The 19,648-nt window shown below is 40.0% G+C and overlaps 1 protein-coding gene across 6 annotated transcripts; it reads left to right on the top strand.

Annotated features, from left to right (window-relative positions):
• The first annotated feature begins 778 nt into the window (after positions 1–778).
• On the top strand, positions 779–19,278 carry LOC120309215 (maestro heat-like repeat-containing protein family member 2A). Of its 6 annotated transcripts, XM_039346221.1 has the most exons (21): positions 779–1,037; positions 1,390–1,449; positions 2,508–2,650; positions 2,918–2,935; positions 2,984–3,043; positions 3,987–4,149; positions 4,525–4,623; positions 5,100–5,251; positions 8,103–8,249; positions 8,428–8,520; positions 9,900–9,981; positions 10,557–10,670; positions 11,663–11,736; positions 12,502–12,621; positions 13,811–13,921; positions 14,817–14,955; positions 15,300–15,340; positions 16,354–16,495; positions 18,166–18,218; positions 18,304–18,411; positions 18,677–19,278. In XM_039346221.1, exons 2-21 carry the CDS (start codon positions 1,419–1,421, stop codon positions 18,878–18,880), a joined length of 2,094 nt encoding a protein of 697 aa, XP_039202155.1. In that variant the 5' UTR covers positions 779–1,037; positions 1,390–1,418; the 3' UTR covers positions 18,881–19,278. The 6 variants fall into 6 exon arrangements, with proteins under 6 accessions (XP_039202155.1, XP_039202154.1, XP_039202153.1 ...); XM_039346220.1 differs by having other exon boundaries at positions 2,918–3,043; positions 15,303–15,340; XM_039346219.1 differs by having other exon boundaries at positions 2,918–3,043.
• The last annotated feature ends 370 nt before the right edge of the window (positions 19,279–19,648 follow it).

Below are 19,648 nucleotides of genomic sequence, written 5' to 3'. Positions count from 1 at the left end.
AATAGTTGGGAAGCTGTGGGCTCAGTTTCAAGTGGTGCTGCCACCTGTGAATCTCCTAATGAATCATGCAGGGATTGGGACTAAAATTCCTACCAGCTTCCCCTAGGATTCTTGTAGGAAGAAAATTGATTCCAAGTTGTTTTTCGTGATTTGCTGCTAATCCCTTTATTATTTGGACTCCCATCCCTTTTTTTCATTCAATTTTTTAATTAGTTTATCAAAATATAAAATACAGAAATACAAAGAAAAATGAAAATAATGGGAAAATAGGGGAGAGAAAAGGAAAGAGAAGAAAGTGTAAGGTAAAGGGGAAAAGAAAAAGAAAAAACATTGACTTAAGACTCTTTTTGGCACAATACAATAAGGTAACAACATGCAACCTCAACTTTTTAAATAATAGTGTATACATTTCCATAACAACAAACCTATATGATCAACAAAGCCCAAAATCGAAGTTTCATTTTTTTTCTACCGGACACAAAGTCCAAAAGCGGTTTCCAAGTAGAAACAAAGTTAATTGTATTCTTTCCTCTAATTAAAGTAGTCAATTTAGCTATCTCAGCTAATGCCATGAATTTTTGTAGCCATTTGTCCAAGGTGGGAATCAAAGTATCCTTCCATTTTTATGCATAAGGTATTCTTGTCAGCATATATAACATCAAGTTCCCTTTTTTTCAAGTTGTTTATCCGTTAAGCCCAAAAGAAAACTCTCTGGTTTTATTTTTACATTCACTTTAAGAATCTATATTAAGATATGAATCTTGCTCCAATATTTCTTTGCTGGACTCTCTTGCTTGACTTAGTTCATATGAATGAGCCAAGGGCTCCCCGGGTTTTCAGTGATGTCACAGAGCTCTGTGAAGGTTGCTGTTCCATTAACCAAGGTCAACTGGAACTTGTCTCTGGGACACACTGTTCCTGGCCCATCTCAGTCATCAGCTGCTCTTTAGGACTTTGGGAATGATCAAGGCAAGATCTGAACATTCAACCCAGAACAAAGTGAGCTGGATGGGGGACCCCTGCAAGAACCTTATCAGGTGGGTGGGAGGTCTATGCTATTTTTCTGCCGGGTCATCTGCCATTTCTGAAAGTTAATTCTTTGAGATATGGCAGCCTATTCAGACTACTGCTTGGCTTACTTTATATATCACGATCAAGGCTAATTCCAAGTTGTCAAAATGCAACAGCATGCGCAATTCTATACCCAACAAAGAAGCCATTATTGTTTGTTATGATGGTCTGGTTCACATGTGTTAAGACAATGACAGGGATGTCATAAACACTTGTCCTATTCTACAAGAGAAAGATAATTTCATCACCATAAGACTGGGAAGTGAGATGGGGAGGATAAATGCAAACCACAATCACTGCTTTTTTCACCATTGACAGAAAACACGAAACAGAAGCAGTATGAGCATATGGCTGATGAGGGAGCACCATCAAATGGAGGTAAGACATTTACATGTTCAGAACAATGTAAATAAATGCAATAAATACTAAATATTGCAGCAGGACATCAAATGTAAAGGATCTTTCCTGCCCCTATTTGCTTTTGCCCTTTTTCTACACAAATGGGCATACTTATGCTGCAGCTGTCTGCCTTTTCTATTTTCTAACATTTGTGAACCAAATCTGTGGTCTAGAAGCATTTTGGAATATTTTGGATTTTTATTTTTTATTTTTTTGCATACCAATTTCCTGTGTGTGCATGTATGCACGCGTGAGTCAGTGTTGATTCCTAGTGACTGCCTAAATTAGTTCCTGCAGTTTTCTTGGCAAGATTTCAGAAGTGGTTTGCCATTACGTGCTACTTAATGACCGGCCCAAAGTCATCCAATTGGGTTGGTACTTAAGGAAAAACTAGAACTCATAGTCTCCCAGTTTCTAACCTAGTTCCTTAACCACTACTCATAACTGACTCTTCCTTTTATTTTCAATTTTCAATTCAATTTTTAATTAAATGTCAATCAGAATAGAGCTGGAAGGGACCTTGGAGGTCTTCTAATCCAACCCCCTGTTCAAGCAGGAGACCCTATACCACTTCAGATAGGTGGCTGTCCAGTCTCTTCTTAAAAACCTCCAGTGATGAAGCACCCACAACTTCTGAAGGCAAGCTGTTCCACTGGTTAATTATTCTCATTGTTAGGAAGTTTCTCCTTAATTCCAGGTTGCTTCTCTTCTTGATTAGTTTCCATCCATTGTTTCTTGTCTTGCCTTCTGGTGCTTTGGAAAATAAGTTGACCCCTTCCTCTTTGTGGCAGCCCCTCAAATACTGGAACACTGCTATCATGTCTCCTCAGTCCTTCTTTTCTCTGGACTAGCCATACCCAATTCCTGCAACCGTTTTTCATATGTTTTTGTCTCCAGCCCTTAATCATCTTAGTTTACTTTTTAATTAAAATACATATTTAAAAATTCAAAGAAGTCCAGTTGCATCCAGCACTTCCCCCATGAAACCAAGGGCATGTTTATTGTTTTACCTACTTAATTTTGGGACTTTTGCCCAGGACATCTCTGCTCCATCCGTCAATTGCTGCAATTCCCAGAAGAAAGAAACCAGAAGGAACTAGTATTTCATATTATACATGCAGCTCGTAGCCAGCCAGCCGTTGTGATGCCAGCACTCATGACTATCCTTCAGCAGGACAAGGTATGGAAAATTGCTCTTTGCAACTCTGGATTATGTTCAGTGAAGCCAGGGCTCCACCAAGGCCTATAACTTTCTGCAGCCTAGTCTATTCAGAAACAGCACGGCAGGGTCAGTAGAAAAGCATCTTTCCCCATTCTGACCCCCGTTTTTATCACAGAGATGCCAGCTTCTGAACCTGTAATTTGCTATGTTCTGACCATTTGTTCTGACAGTGAAACATGGCTTCGTCCCATATCAATGCAGAAACGATCTCTCTCCCACCTGCAGGGCTCTATCTGGGAGAAGGTGGCCATCTACCGCAGCCTTCGGGCTATGCTGGAGCGAGGCCTGGAGGTGGAGCCTGCCTGCAGCTTTGTTTTTACAGCCTTGAAGCAACTGAGAGCATCTCTGTTGGTAAGCAAGAACAATTCTAGCTAAAAGTTCTTCTCCGCCCCACCCCACAGAACTTAATATTTACTTTGTTGGGCTATTACATTTGGCAACAATAGTAAAGTGTACAATGGGCCAGAAAAGACACAGTTGTAATTGATTGGTTGGAGAGTGCTGGCTCCTGCATGAGGCAATCTACACTATGATTGGTTGCTGTGGGTGTAAAGGGGGAGTTTTCCTCCCCCCCCACCACCATTTTCTTTTGTGTGCTCTGTATCCTGTTTGATTTACCTCATGATGTTTCTGTGTTCCTGACAATCTTGTCTGCTGTAAATATAAATGTTAAATATATTTATTTATATAAAACTACATGTTTATGTCAGTGTCTCTGACTTCATTTGGAAAGTTGCTGCGCAATTCTTTGACATACTTTAATTTCCAACCATATTAGCAGTGTGTAGCAATCATTCAGAGCAAAGAGGTAAAAACATTGTTCAGATGGTCCAGAACGTCTGCTAAATAATTATATTTGTGTTCTTGGATTCAAACATGACTGAATTAAGCTGCCTTTCTACAGTTTATCCTGCACTGTGAAGACTTTTTACAGGTGATGATAAATTTGCTCCCTTTCCTGAATATGTGGATGCTGGCAGAAGCTATTTGTTTAGTAAGAGTGTTTAGTTCTTAAGTTTTGGATAAAATCAAGAGCCATCTATATATCTGCTCATTTCCCTTTGGCTGTTCATTTGCTGCCATCCCAGCAAGCGTCTGAAACTAGGAGTCAGGAGGCCTTGTTTCAAATTCATCCTGAGCCATGAAAATTTGGAGCTAATCACCTTTCTTCAGCCCAGCCTATTTAACAAATTTGTTGTGGAGATGAAATGAAGTGAGATCTTCAGTGTAAGCTACTTTAAATAAGCTGCATTGTTTTAATACATAATGTAATTTTTTATTCTTTTTTCGACAGGAGGTGCCTCGAGAGCTGCAGATGGCTGTCAGCAATGCACTGGCTAGTTTTGCTCGTCAACATTTCAATGTCATCATGAACGAGCTTCAGCGGCACCTCAGGCCTTTTGTCCAGCCTGATGAGTTCACTCTTCTCACTTTGGGCAAGATCACAGCCATGAATGGTAGGTTGTAACTTGAAGTGAGTGAGAATGACTGTCCTCAGTCCAAACACATCAGGACCCACAGGATGTCCAGTTCTTGTCTTAGAGGGACATAATTTAGACTTTTAAAAATTGTATTGAAGGGATTTTATTGTGCTTATGATTTTATTATGCACAATAAAATCTCTTCAGTACTTTGCTCTTGATACGGAAATAGTCTGTAATGTAGAAGTCAAAAGTAGCTCATGACTGTTCCCAAAGAGCTACTCAACATTCTTTGTTTCTTGATTAATTCCCATTTCAGAGTTGCAGATTTCCAAGATGAGCAGAGCAACACGTCTCTTTTGACAAGCTCTCTCTCTCCCTCTCTTCCTTTCTCTCTTTTCCTCCCCTTAGTGTACAACTGTGTCCCCTTCTTTGGCATCACCCTAACCACCATGCAGACAGTCACACGTAGAATTGAGGATACCAGAAGACGCTGGGCCCTCTGCACAGGTGAAGCTTCCAGAGCTGATTCATATTTCCCCATCACAAACCTACAAACACTTTGACTGGCAGTTCTGGGAATCACACGAAGACAGAGACCCCCTCACTGCAAGGTTTAAACTAATCAAGTCAAGCACTTTGAATTTTAATTGATCTGTTTAAGTGTATTGTGTGAATGAAGCCTCTAAGAAATGAAAAACAGAAAATATGAATTGAATGATTGACAAATAACAATTTGTTCATAAAATATGCTAAGCCAAATTCAAACAAACCAGTTATGGCTAAGGAGAAATGGACCCAAATCGGATCCTGCAAGCAGAAGTGTCTTTGCTGCTTTCAGAACTGGACTAGCAATAGTTCTGAAGACTTTGAAAGAGAAGTTAGTTGAGCTTCCCCATAGGTCACACTGAGTAGCGCTCTAGCAGAAGCAGAATAGTTATCTTCCACCAAAATCCTCACCTTTCTCTGTTTCCCCTACATACAAGCCCTGAAACAGATATGCAAAGCAATTCAAATCTATCTTCGGACCTGGGAAAGGAGTTCCTATCCCCGTATCAGTGTCCAGCAGTTCGCCATCTACCTTCTTCCACTTTATGCATGTATCACTCGGACCTGGTTACCTGGAAGTCACTCCAAGGTAAGTTGTCAACTCAGATAAGGTCATGACCCTGTCCCAGAACTGCTTTCAATTCTATATAGCAAGGCAAGGTGGCAAAGCTCTCTGAATGGTATTCATGTCAAAGGGACATATTAATCAGAATAGAGCTGGAAGGGACCTTGGAGGTCTTCTAAGTCCAACCCCTTACCCAAACAGGAGACCCTATACCATTTCAGACAAGTGACTGTTCAGTCTCTTTTTAAAAACGTCCAGTGATGAAGCACGCACAACTTCTAAAGGCAAGCTCTTCCACTGGTTAATTGTCCTCACTGTTAGGAATAATAATAATAATAATAATAATAATAATAATAATAACAACAACAACAATAACAACAATAACAACAATAATAATAGTAATAATAAAGTTGGAAGGGACCTTGGAGGTCATCGAGTCCAACCCCCTGCTCAGGCAGGAAACCCTACACCCTTTCGGACAAATGGCTGTCCAGTCTCTTCTTAAAAACTTCCAGTGTTGGAGAATTCACTGCTTCTGGAGGCAGGTTGTTCCACTGATTAATTGTTCTCACTGTCAGGAAGTTTCTCCTTAGTTCTAGGTTGCTTCTCTCCTTGATTAGTTTCCACCGTTGCTTCTTGTCCTGCCTTCAGGCGCTTTGGAGAATAGCTTGACTCCCTCTTCTTTGTGGCAGCCCCTGAGATATTGGAACACTGCTATCATGTCCCCCTCATCCTTCTCTTCGTTAAACTAGACATACCCAATTCCAGCAACTGTTCCTTATATGTTTTAGCCTCCAGTCCCTAATCATCTTTGTTGCTCTTCTCTGTACTCTTTCTAGAGTCTCAGCATCTTTTTTACATCGTGGTGACCAAAACTGGATGCAGTATTCCAAGTGTGGCCTTACCAAGGCATTGTAAAGTGGTATTAATACTTCACGTGATCTTGATTCTATCCCTCTGTTAAGGCAGCCCAGCACTGAGTTGGTTTTTTTGGCAGCTGCAGCACACTGCTGGCTCATATTTAAATGATTGTCCACTAGGACTCCGAGATCCCTTTCACAGTTACTATTATTGAGCCAGGTACCCCCTATACTATACCTGTACATTTGGTTTTTCTTGCCTAAATGTAGAACCTTACTTTTTTCACCATTGAATTTCATTTTGTTAGATAGCACCCAGTGTTCAAGTCTGTCCAGGTCCTCCTGTATCTTAAGCCTATCTTCTGGAGTGTTGGCTATTCCTGCCAGCTTGGTGTCATCCACAGATTTGATGAGTTCCCCATCTATTCCCTCGTCCAAATCGTTGATGAAGATGTTGAAGAGCACTGGGCCTAGAACAGAACCCTGGGGCACTCCACTACACATTTCCCTCCATGTACATGCAGTTCCATTGAGGACCACACGCTGAGTACGGCCAGTCAGCCAGCTACGGATCTATCTGGTGGTGATGCTGTCTAACCCACATTTTTCTATCTTATCGAGTAGTAGGTTGTGATCTACTTTATCAAATGCCTTACTGAAGTCCAAATAAATTATATCCACAGCATTCCTCTGATCACTAATTTTGTCACTTCGTCAAAGAATGCAATAAGGTTTGTCTGGCATGATTGTTTTTGACAAACCCATGTTGGCTTTTAGTAGTGATTTTGTTTGCCTCTAGGTGTTCGCTGATTTGTTGTTTGATTATCTTTTTCAGAATCTTCCCAGGTATTGAGGTCAGGCTGATAGGTCTGTAATTTCCTGGATCCATTTTTTTCCTTTTTTGAAGATGGGAACTACCTCAGCTCTTTTCCAATCCTCTGGTAGTTCCCCAGTGCTCCAAGATCTTTGAAAAATATAGTTCAGTGGTTCTGAGATCACATCTGCCAGTTCCTTGAGAACCTTGGGGTGTAATCCATCTGGTCCTGGTGATTTGAATTTGTCTAGGCTGGACAGGTGCTCACTTATCATTTTCTTGCCTATCTTAACTTGCGTTTCTATTCTGTTTTTTATGGCACTGTTTTTGATAGGTTGGTCTGTTTTTTCCCTTTGTATAAAGACAGATGCAAAAAACGAGTTAAATAGTTCTGCTTTCTCCCTATTGCTTGTCACCTTCTTGCCACTTTCGCCCACTAATGGACCAGTCATTTCCTTCACTTTTTTCTTGTTTTTTACATGTTGAAAGAAGCTTTTTTTTTGTTATTTTTGACTTTGGTCGCAAGCCTTAGTTCATTATGAGCCTTAGCTTTCCTCACTTCACCTTTGCAGGCTCGGGCTATTTGTTGATATTCTGATTTAGTTATGTGCTCCTCTTTCCACTTTCTATACTTGTCCTTTTTATCTTTCAATTAGGAAAATTGAGGAAGTTTCTCCTCAGTTCCAGGTTACTTGTCTCCTTGATTAGTTTCCATCTATTGTTTCTTGTTCTGCCCTCTGGTACTTTGGAAAATAAGTTGACCCCTCTTCTTTGTGGCAACCTCTCAAATACTGGAATACTGCTATCATGTCACCCCCTAGTCCTTCTTTTCTCTAGACTAGCCAAACCCAAATCCTGTAGCCGTTCTTCATATGTTTTAGTCTCCAGACCTTTAATCATCTTATTTGCTCTTCTTTGCACTTTTTCCAAAGTTTCAACATCTTTTTTGTAATGTGGTGACCAAATCTGGACACAGTATTCCAGGTTTGACCTTACTAAGGCTTTATAAAGTAGTACTATTACTTCACATGATTTTGATTCTATGCCTCTTTTTATGCAACCAAGGATTGTATTAGCCTTTTTGGCTGCTGCTGCACACTCTGGATCATATTTAATTTTACTTGAAGAAAAATTGTGTGTGTGTGTGGGGGGGGGAATTAACAATCACCATTAACCATTCCTATCCTATCCATCCTGGCAGGTCAGACTAGCAGTTCTGAAGGCCTTAAGCCCCATGCTGAGCATCCTGCTTCCCAGGACAGAATTCCAGACTCAGATCTATGATGACATCATTTTGCTCTCATTGCAGTATGACAGCAGCAGCACTGAAGCTTTTTATATCTCTAAGGTAAGGAGATTTGAGACTCCCATTGCCTGCCATACAGATGACAGTCATTCCTTGAAGGAGTCAGCAAGCTAAGATGCTAAATTGGCTGTCACTTGCCCATTCCTTTCTTCATCCTAATTTCTTTGGAGTACAAGAAAAAAAGAAAAGAAAGTATATATTAGTTTGATATTTATTATAGATCCTGGGCCAGATTCTGGAAACTTCTCTAGTGAACAAAAATCCAATCCCAAATATGTATGTGGGGCCCCTTGCACAGAATCTCATCCTGCAGGTAAGAATAACAAATTACAGATTGTAATTTTGTAGATGGGTGACATTTTTCTTGTTACAGCCATGCACACCATTTATTTATTTACCAGTGAAATTTCAGGAGTGTTCACATTAATTCAAGGTTTCATTTCTTTGGAAAAATGTTAGACTTAGAACAGTTCTGCAATGTAAAGAATATTCATAAAGAAAGGTTGATATTAAACTAGGCAATAAGAATGTTCCATTCCAACTGATTTCTATTCCCTGCCCAATTCCATTGATTTTTCTCACAAGCAGTGTGGGTGGACAGCTACTACAATATTTGTTGCCCCGAACAAATTGATAGAGAAGCCAAATATACACACACAAGTGCAGGCACACATATACACACACATTTACATTTTATCATTTATATAGCTACCATCTCATCAAATGTGACCCTAGGCATGTACACAATCAAACAAAACAATAATATACAGATAGTCCTTGACTTATAACCACAAAAGTCCAAAATTTCTATTGCTAAGCAAGACAGTTGTTAAGTGAGTTTTGTCCCATTTTATGACCTTTCTTGCCACAATTGTTAAGTGAATCATTGCAGTTGTTAACTTAGTAACACTTAAATGAACCCAGCTTCCCCGTTTACTTTGCTTGGCAGAAGGTTACAAAAGATGATCACATGACCCCAGGACACTGCGACCGTCATAAAAACATACCAATTGCCAAATGTCCGAATTTTGATCACATGACCATAGGGATGCATGGTCATAAGTTTGAAAAACGGTCATAAGTCACTTTTTTCAATGCCATTGTAACTTCAAATGATCACTAAACAAATGGTTGTAAGTCGAGGAATACCTGTAAAAGCAGTCATAGTAAAAACAGTCAATATTAAAATATGAATAATCATTTCTTAAAATTAAATATTAAAAATAAAGAATACAAACCACAGAGTAAGTATATCAATTGCATCAATCACAATAAGGGAGCCACCTTAAAATTTCATCAGTACTCCGGGAACCCCAAGCCTGATGACATAACCAGGTCTTGAGGGCCTTCCTAAAAAACATCAATGTTCCCCTAAGCCAGTGGTTCTCAATTATTTTCTGTCATGCCCCCCCTAGGAAGAAGAAAACATTTCGCGCCCCCCCCCCCCGCGTGACTGTCTATCCAATCGGGTCCTTTGCATGTGTCACGTGCGTCCAATATAACAGTATTTGCTGAGGTCAAACGAGCCCCCCTTTACGGAGCCTCGCACCCCCCCTGGGGGGCCACCCCACTATTTGAGAACCACTGCCCTAAGCCCATCAATCTTTAGCTAACCAAGGCAGCTGAAGGGCAAAAGGAGTTCTGTCCTCCCAGTTCACAAGAACAGGGACTTCTGACCTCTCCTTTTTCTAGATCTGCAGCAGAGAGCAAAAGGAGCATCTTCAATGGCAGAGCCACAACTCTATTGAAATCAGACAGCTCTTCCTAAAGCTAGGTACAAGCAAGGCCACTTATTTGATGTTTATTTAAACTTAATTCAAATGAAGTAATGTTAGAAAGATTCCTTCTACCCATTTATTCGACAATATTCCTGCCGCATTAAAAATTACATTTTGATAACACTGCGGGAGGTCTGTAGGCTCTACCAAAGGCTTCTGAGGCTAGCATAATTCCTGAAGACCCAAGCTCACTCTGAAGGATTAGTCTGTGAGAAGTAGTTAAGGTTTTAAGAGTGGAGAAGTAGGGTAGGTGAACTTGGGCACAAGTTGGTAAGTCTGTATTCTAAGGCAAAGTTGGGAAATTATTCCTCCTCCTCCTCCTCCTCCCAGATTTTAAACCTATGAATCAGAAACAAAATAAGCATGTTAACCCTCCAGTTGTTTTAATGCACCTCTTTTTTTAAAAAAAAAAGTCTGCTAATCTCCCAACAGCCAAAAGATTGGATCAGATTTTTTGTGGCATCACCATCTCATCACCACAACTCCCCCTAAAACATCCAGAGGTTGAATGAAAAAAAATGGCAGAAAGCCACCTCCATGATATAACTGTTATATTTTTGCTTCCACTCAGCACGTTTACATCCTTCAGAGCTACTGCGGTTTTTCCTGAGGAAGCAGGAAGAAAGCCAAGAAGATGTGCGCGTGGTGGTACTGTTGCTGCTGTCTGAAATTGTTGAAGCCCAATGTAAGGATTGGGGTAGGAAGGTGGTTAGGCTCAGGACAGGTAGTCTCGAGTCCATTCGTTTATTGACTGTTCTAAGTCACAACTGCATTAAAAAAAAACAAACTTACAACTAGTCCTTGCACTTATCACTATTGCAACATCCCCATGGTCCTGTGATTAAAATAGTCCTGTGTACTGTAGCAACTTTAAGACATGTGGACTTCAACTCCCAGAATTCCCCAGCCAGCTATGCTGGGAGTTGACAACTCCCAGAATTCCCCAGCCAGCTATGCTGGGAGTTGAAGTCTTCACGTTTTAAAGTCTCCGAGGTTGGGAAATTCTGTTCTAGGATGAAGATCATAGTAGGCACTTGACATTACCCTGGGCAAGACTATGTGTAAGACACTAAGAAAAAGACACAGGCATGAGTTTATTGCTTCTTATATACTTGTTACATACACCAGCTTAACCATTAGATGCTGACAAAGGTTTCTTCATTGGAAAATGTCTTCATGTAAGCAACTATTTTCTAGTAACACATTACATGGTCAAAGACCAGGTAAGAACAAATACAGGGAGATAAAAGCAGAAGGAACTAACAAAGACAGGAAAAGATAGGAGAAGGAACTAAGCATATTGTCTGTTTAGGTAGGTGAGGCATTAAGTCAAAAGGGGATGACCTTCTGGCTGCTTCATTGGGACAAAGAGTATCAAAAGGTTATGAGGTTTGTGGGGGGGAAAGCACGGCAGTTTGCTGTGCGTGCATTTTTCCCCACAACTATGAAGTGAATTGAATTTGGTTTTGTTTAATTCTTCTGTGCATCTAACTAGAATTAACAGACTTACAGTAATATATTCTCCAGTTATGCATTTAATGATTTTCTCCCTCTGCCTTTCCTTCCGAACTGAGTAATTACTTTTCAGGGTCTAGAGTTCAAGGGCCACAAACAGGCAGGGATTTCAAGTTGTACATCTTGTATTAAGAAGCTTTCCTTTGCCTCCATCTTTTTCAGTGCCCGAGGTATGGAACAAGAGGCTGCTGTGTGTAAAGGTGGTGAAGGCTGTCCTGGTTGATGATAGCACCCTGGTGAGAGACTTGTATCTCAGCAGTTCTAAAATCTAATGTGTGTCAATAGCAATTTTCTAGTGAAAAACTTTGTCATTATTTCTCAGTGGAATATGGGAGAAAGGAATAGCAGCAACAAAGAGAACATAATGAGATGAAATTAAATAGAATGAAATGTTTTTGTGGAGATAGAAAATAATCTGCTGGTTGGTCTGGGGACATTCAGGGGAGTTCCTCAATGGAGGTGACTGCTGGATTGATGGCAGACTTCATCTCCTCCCCACCCCACCTCCGCTCTCTGCTCTCTGCTCTCCATCCATCCATCTTTTTGTTATCATATTGATGTACTCTCGTTTTCTTTTTCATTGGTTATTGTATTGTTCTATTTTACTTTTGTTTAGCCTCTTTTCTTTCTTTTTATTGTTGTAAGATGTCTAGAGTAGCCCCATCATGAGATAGGTAGCAAATAAATTTAACAAATAAATAAATGAATAAAATTGTCAGATAAAAATAATACAATTGGGCATCACAATATGCCTAGAAAATATTATAAATATTATAATCATCAAAGAATGGCATAAAATCATTGATTAAACAACATAGGAAGAGAAAAGGCTGTTGAACAGTCTCTTCATTATGATTTTTGAATATTATCAGGAAGATATTAGAACTGCAATAATATAGCTGCAGGAGTGAGGACAGGGCTGAATGTCTTCCACCCTGACAAGGTAGCATTTTTTTTTCCCTCTCAATGCCATCCCCTACCATCAAATCTCTGGCTGCTAGGTCTGTCTTGCAACACTCGAGGCTATTAGAAAACTGCTGTCTGTCGGTTATTTGGAAAAAATTGAAGGATGGCCTTTGAATTATATTGCCCTGCAGCTGGCCAAATCAGCCCATCAGCTGGTAAGACTAATCTGAAATTGCATGTTGGGGGTGGGAATAAAGTGGATGAGCCCAGTGACATCCCCTTATATTTTGGACAGGTTGTTCTCTCTCTCTTAACAGCAGCAGCAATAAGACTGAGGAGCAGGGGGGAGAGGGGAGAGGTCAACATTCTTTCCTTACCCAAACTCAGAATTTGAAATAGAGCAGGGGTGTCAAACTCAATTTCATTGAGGGCCGCATCATTGCGGTTGCCCTCGGGGGAGCAGGGGTGTGTGGCCAGGGTGGGTGCAGCTTACTGGGTGGCCGTGGATGGAGTGGGTGTGGCCTACTGGGTAGGTATGGCCAGCTCTACATCGTTCACGTCAAGGGTGCCTGTGGGGGCCTGGGCAGGAGTAGGACAGATCTGAGGGTCTCTGGCAGAAGGGGGCGGGACCGGGGCAAGCACCAAAGCATGGTCCATTTCTTCATTCCTCTCAAAGGGTGACACCTCCCCAGCATGCATCCAGGGGGCAGGGCCGACGCGGCAGGGGCTGGTTCCTTGCTGTTTCCAGATGGTTTTGTGGAGCTAAGACTGAATGCGTTTCAGCATAGATGGCCACCACAAAATTGTACATTGGCTCCCGGCCGGCCTGGGCCAGGGCCAAGGCAGCGGGGGCCATTCACTCAGTGTTTCCAGGATGGCTTCACGGGCCACATGAAACCACTTTGCGGGCCGCATCCGGCCCCCGGGCCTTGTGTTTGACATGTCTGAAATAGAGATTAACAAACAGGCCTGTTGCTATTGCATAACATACTAGGGTCCGTCACAAAAACTCACCAGCTTGACGTAATATCCGTATTCAGATGTTGGCAATGGCTACCTTCCCACAACCTTCTGTCTTTACCAACTACCCAACTCCATTTAATGTAACACAGCAGACCCCAAACATTTCATCTCATTGACCCCTTCACGAAGTTTCAGATTGTTCATCAATCCCCAAATATTTATTATGTAATAATAATTTAATGAATATTGATTTAAATAATAATACTGTGAATAATAATAAGCAAAGCTAATACCAATGGTAATAGGTGCCTTGGGTGCAATCCTAAAACAACTGGAGCACTACTTGAGCACCATCGCTATTGACAAAATTACTTTGGGGAACCCTGATCTAGCAGGATGTGCAAACCCTGGTATGGCTGGATATCCCATTTTTTCTTTCAGACATACTCAACATGGAGTCTTCCTTTGGGTGGTTTAAACGAGAAGGCCATAGAGAGAGTCAGTGTGGATCTTCTTCATTTTGCTGTAACTTCAGGAAGAGGTGCAAGTCAGGTCAGAAGCCCCTTAAGACTAAGCTAGCTATGTTTAATTTCTTTGCAATCATTTATCTTAGCTTTTGCTTCATTCATGACGTGGTGTTCATGTAAATTCATTCCTACAAATAATATTTATTTGCCTTGACATTTTGTTCCTTTTTTTTTGTATTACCATATAAATTGAGACATCTTGTGGGGGAACATGAAACAAAATGCAGGGGGAAAATTGGCACAGAGGGAAAGATCGAATGGGACACATAACAAACCTCATGTAAAAATCTGGATTAAATGCTCTTAGTATAAGGAAAAGGAAATCTTCTGAGAATAATATGTGTAGGTTCATTTCAGAAAACTTAAAAAGCCATCCATGCTTCTTTTAGTTCAGAGTTTCTCAATCTTGGCAACTTTAAGATAAATGGACTTCAACTCCCAGAAATCCCCAGCCAATCAAGTCTGTCCTGATGACATCACTACCAAATAGCTTAGAGCAGGGGTATCAAACTGCCGGCCTGTGGGCCGGACGCATCACATGGAAGCTGCACCCACCCCATTGCCAGCAATGGCAAAACTGTCCCGATATATTGCAGGATGTCACATGATGTCGTGAGTTTGACATGTCTGGCTTAGAGGGAAGTCAGGAAGGAAGTGACATACTGAGTGATTCTTTTAATCTGATACAACATAGTTTCATTTTAGCCACTTTAAACCTTTTATTTATTAGAAAAAAAGCATCTTCACAGTAGGTAAAATAAATATCTGAGCATTTATGATGTGCATTGTTCTTTTTATTGAATAAGTGATATACTGTGAGGATGGACAGACGGTCAGACAGACATACTGTACATATATTGAGATTTGATAGTGCTAGAGAAGAAGCAGACTGTGTTTAACTATTCTTTCCCTTCTGGTAGGAATTATGGAAAAAGTTGCTCAACTATCTAATGCAGCCACATTACACCAGTTTGGCTACACCTCTGTGCCAAGCCTTGCGGCTCCTGGCTGAACACCGACTGAGGTTGATTGTTCCAACACAGGCTACATTGGAGCCAGGTGAGTATTACAGGTCTAACACTCAGCTGGGCTCCTTCATTCCTTGTAGGGAGAGATGGTAGAAGCAACCTAGCTCAGGCATCTGCAGTTTTCTAAGAGATTCAGGAAAACCTTGCAGATCTCCCTGGCTATGAAGCATAATATGTCTCAGGCTATCAAATTATGAACTAGTGCTGTCCATTAGCCTGTCCATTTGTCAGTTGATGTCTAGATAAAAGTAGATAAATGCCACATTGTCATTAGAGCTAGGAAATCAGTTTCCGTCACTTCATGATTTACTGAAGTTTTGTACTTGTCTGCCTCATCCACATTTCTCTCTCTCTCTTTCTCTCTCCACCTCCCAGTAGATTCACCAACTCCCCAAGGATTGATGGCTCGCCTTATAGTAAGTGATGTAGCTGCAGAGTCCAGGTTTATTTTTCCTGCAACTTCACATGCCTTGTTGTAGGAATTTCGTCCCCTTTGATGCAGGAAGTCCATCAGTTTCCCAGGTCCCTAATTCTTCCTAAAATAGACTAATGACAGACAAGATTGGCTCATAGGAGGAATTTTCATAACAATCTAACCAACAATGGCCAGAAAGGCCATGCCTAGATTATACTGACAAAAAGCATTCCTATTTATATTCCAGTACATTATCTCCAGTGTAGATATTTGAAGGTGCACGGAGGAAAAACCTTCAAAAGTTGGCAATCTCCTGGACTCCAGCCAGTCCAGCTGGTCTGCCAGGCTATCCAATTACTGGATTCTTCTCTATTGTCTTCTCTATCGTCTTCTCTATTGACTGTGAGAGAGACCAGACACCTAGCTTCTTCAACCTATTTCTTCTTTTTTGTGGAGGCAGAGGGGATAAGGACATGGAATTATTGACCTCATGGAAAACCAAATAAGGGTCTTCCAAGAGATTGATATTCCTATAGGTAAGTGAAAATACAACTTGAATGTATTTTTCCCTTACAAGTTTCTTAACGACTAGGCCAAACTGGCTTTCATTTGCTGTCCTGAAAGTACTTGCATTATAATATGTGAAGAAAGTAACATTACCAGTTTCATTGTTGAAGTGTCGCTGTGTCGCTGTTTTTTACATCCACATTTATGTCCACATATTTTTATACATCTCAAGGACAGAAAGAAAACACATTCATGTGGCTATAGAAAAGCCTACTGGCAGATGGATGGTAATGAACTCAGCAAAGAGGTTGGGAAGAAGAATCTATGAAGGAAATCCCTCAATTATACATAACTTGAAAGCAGAAGATAGCGGGTTACATTTTGCCTTAGCTGGAAATTCTAACTGCTTTTCAAAGTAATCTGAAATATAATTAGGGCAGCATTGAGAAAGGTTTTGAAAATTTGGATATAAAATCATGTTGTTCCTTTTATTATCCTAATTTGCAGGCCTTTGCAGTTTGCCCTTTAGAAGGAGATGGCCGAGGAACTGCAGCACTTCTCTTGCTAAGTGCCTTGCGCCCAGAATTCTACAAGGATGTGGGTGAACATTGGTGGGTCGAAGTGCCCCTCCTGGCTCATTACCTGGAAGGTGAGATGAATGAAACCAAAGATACCTTGTCATTTACAATTTTCTGTATCCTTCTAACATTTAGTTAATGTGTGGACAATTTTGACACACAATGGGACTGCATACCAAGTTCTAAGCCATACTCTTCCTGACTTGCAAATGTTTAGTTGGGAGATCTGAAAGAGAAATTTATTTGGTTTGCTTTGAACATGTGTATAGATGCCCATATGATGCAAGACCCTAAGAAAACAGGGTCCTGGAGTGTATAAAAAAACATTCAAACAAACATAAGTACTATATACAGTTCTCTATCCAGTTGAAAGTCATTATTGCATTTAGGCAAATTCCATACCTGACTATAGTCCTTGACTTACGACCATAATTGACCCCAAAATTTGTGATGCTAACTGAGACATTTGTTAAATGAATTTTGCCTCATTTTATGACCTTTTGTGCCCCAGTTGTTAAGTGAATCATTGCAATTGCTAAGTTAGTAACACAGTTGTTAATTGAGTCTAGCTTCCTCTTTGATTTTGCTGGCCAGAAGTTTGCAAAAGCTGATCACATGATCCCAGGACACTGCAACCTTCAAAAATATGGACCAGTTGTCAAGTATCCGAATTTTAATCTTGTGATCGTGGGGATGCAGCTGTGTCTGGGGGGGGGGGAAACGGTCATGTCACTTTTTTCAGCGCTATTGTAACTTTGAATGGTCAATAAATTATAAGTTGAGGGCTACCTGTACATTTGTTGATGAAAATTTCATTTAAATAAAACATAGTTTGTACAACACAGTAATCTCAGAATATAGGTCCTAGCTTTTTATATCTCAAGTGTGACAGTAAGAAGAATTGTATAAAAAAATTTTAGCCATGGTGTGCAACTTTTCTAAGGCTGAATGGGTTGTCTAACTCTGAATTTCCAACTACTGCAAATAAAAGAATTAACCTTAGTTCTGAATTTTAGTACAGTATGTACAAAACAAGGTGTTTCTCAACCTTAGCCATTTTAAGATGTGTGGACTTCAAGTTACTGAATATCCTAGCCAACAATGCTGACTGGGGAATTCTGGGAGTTGAAGTCACATCTTAAAATGGCTAAGGTTGAGAAACACTGTGCTAAACAAGAATGGGGCCTACTTCAGGTTTGGATAATTCAATTAGCCACAATTAAACCTAAGATGCTGGTTTAAGCAATATATGGATTGGAAAGTAAGATTCCAACACCTGTCCTGTGCCATCATTTATAAACACAGGATGTCAGACTTAATCATAAATAGCTATCTATGGCAGCTGTAAATCTCTACAATGTAGGAATGTGAGAGCTCAAGAAAAAGAAAGTTTATTTCTGAAGCCAAGGGTCCATGCCAAAAATCCAATATTGAGAAATCAAAATGATTTTGGTCTTGTACCTGTCCAAACATCCCTAGGGATGTGAGGAAAAAAACCTACAATGTTAGGCACATCCAATCCATCCAGACTTCAAGGATTTACCGAACACTAACATGTTTGGAATTTGTGGAAGTGATGGCTTTTTAATGTGTAGTTGGCATGTTCATTTCAGTAGCTTAGTTAGATATCCTTCTGGTGCCCATATTTTTATGGAAATTCATCTCATTTCCAAAGGGTTTTAAAAATAATATTTCCTCCTGATTCTCTGGATAATGTTGGTCTCCTATGCTCTCCCCAAAGGCCACAGCAAGTACACATTACCACCAGCAGCCTGGGAGCAGAAGCTACTGGAGGTAACCCCAGTGATGTGAGCATGAACGTTTCCCACGGCACTGATGACCCTCTCTAATGACCTCCATTCTCCTGATGCCTCCACAGTTTCTGAAGAAATCCTTACAGAGAAACCAGGAAGAAGGCTGGAATCTAATCTTTGGGCAGGAGCTCATGAAGCAGATGGGTGTCTATCACAACTCCTCTAAAGAAAAAGTCAGTGTGATAAAGAATATTGGTGGTGTCCTTCATAAAAAGGCTAACCAAATTCCACCCTTTAACTCATACACTATGTCAGCCTTCCCCAACCTAGAGACTCTTCAAAATGTAGATTTCACCTACTGTAAATCCTCCACTATTGTGATCATTGTTGAGAATTCTGAAAATTAAAGCCTACACTTGGGATATTGGTTCTGGATGGATCTGGGTTTCTGTAGGCCATGTTTAAAGAACCTCCGGCTGTTTCATTTCTCTCCTCCAGATCTTCCTCTACAAGACTTTGGGAATTGCTCTTTCTGCCACAGGGGACATAGGTAGGGTGACCCAGCAGCTCCTGCATCTGCTCTTGCATACAGATTATACTGAGGAAGCCCAGCAAAAGGCAAGAACCACAGTCTTCTCCAAACTAATGAGAATTCTAGACTTAGGCCCATCCTATATTGCTATTTCTTCTGTTATAATGTGATCTGCCTTGCTCATACAGTACATGATGATGTTACTTTGTAATTCTAATCCTGTTTCTGATTCTGTATTCTGGTGTTCTGGTAATAACTTTCATGCCTTTTAACTATGAATTTACCTGGAATTATATAGCATTCTGCTCTCTTGATATAATTGGAAAAATATGCCTGTTCAAAAGAGGTTATTGTTGTAAATCATGCAGTGTTCTCTTTTGCTGTGTTCTGTATTTTATTTTGCCCCTGGATTTTGCTTTAGTAGAAGGCTTGTTCTCTCATGATAGAGAGAAGAGGACACACTTCCAAATATTTTTTAAAAAATGTTTTATTTATTTTTTTAGAATTACAATCTTTGGTGCTTAGTAAACAACATGTTGTCTGGGTTCATGTATTTAACATTAATGTTTTCAATATAAATCTGTTCAGTACTACACAATCCAGTATTTTTTCCCTGATTTTCCTTTCTTCCCCCCCGTTTTTCCAATTTCCCCCTCATTACACAGTTATAATTCTTGATACTATTTATATATATATATATATATATATATATATATATATATATATATATATATATATATATATATATATAAAGTTGAATATAAACATCATCATATTTTACTCAAATTATACAAATAATAACATCAATTCATAAATCAATATCCTGTTTTTCATGCTCTTGTTAAAGTTTAATTTCCCATCAAGTATCTTTGTCAGTTATGATTTTCTCAATATTGATTATGTTTATATAACATAATGGTTACGTTATATCAGTGGTT

The sequence above is a fragment of the Crotalus tigris genome, unplaced genomic scaffold (genome assembly GCF_016545835.1).
Source record: "Crotalus tigris isolate CLP2741 ecotype Arizona unplaced genomic scaffold, ASM1654583v1 scf7180000017987.690289119674:8195010, whole genome shotgun sequence".
NCBI classification, from domain to species: domain Eukaryota; kingdom Metazoa; phylum Chordata; class Lepidosauria; order Squamata; family Viperidae; genus Crotalus; species Crotalus tigris.
This window is presented reverse-complemented; position numbering and strand designations above follow the sequence as displayed.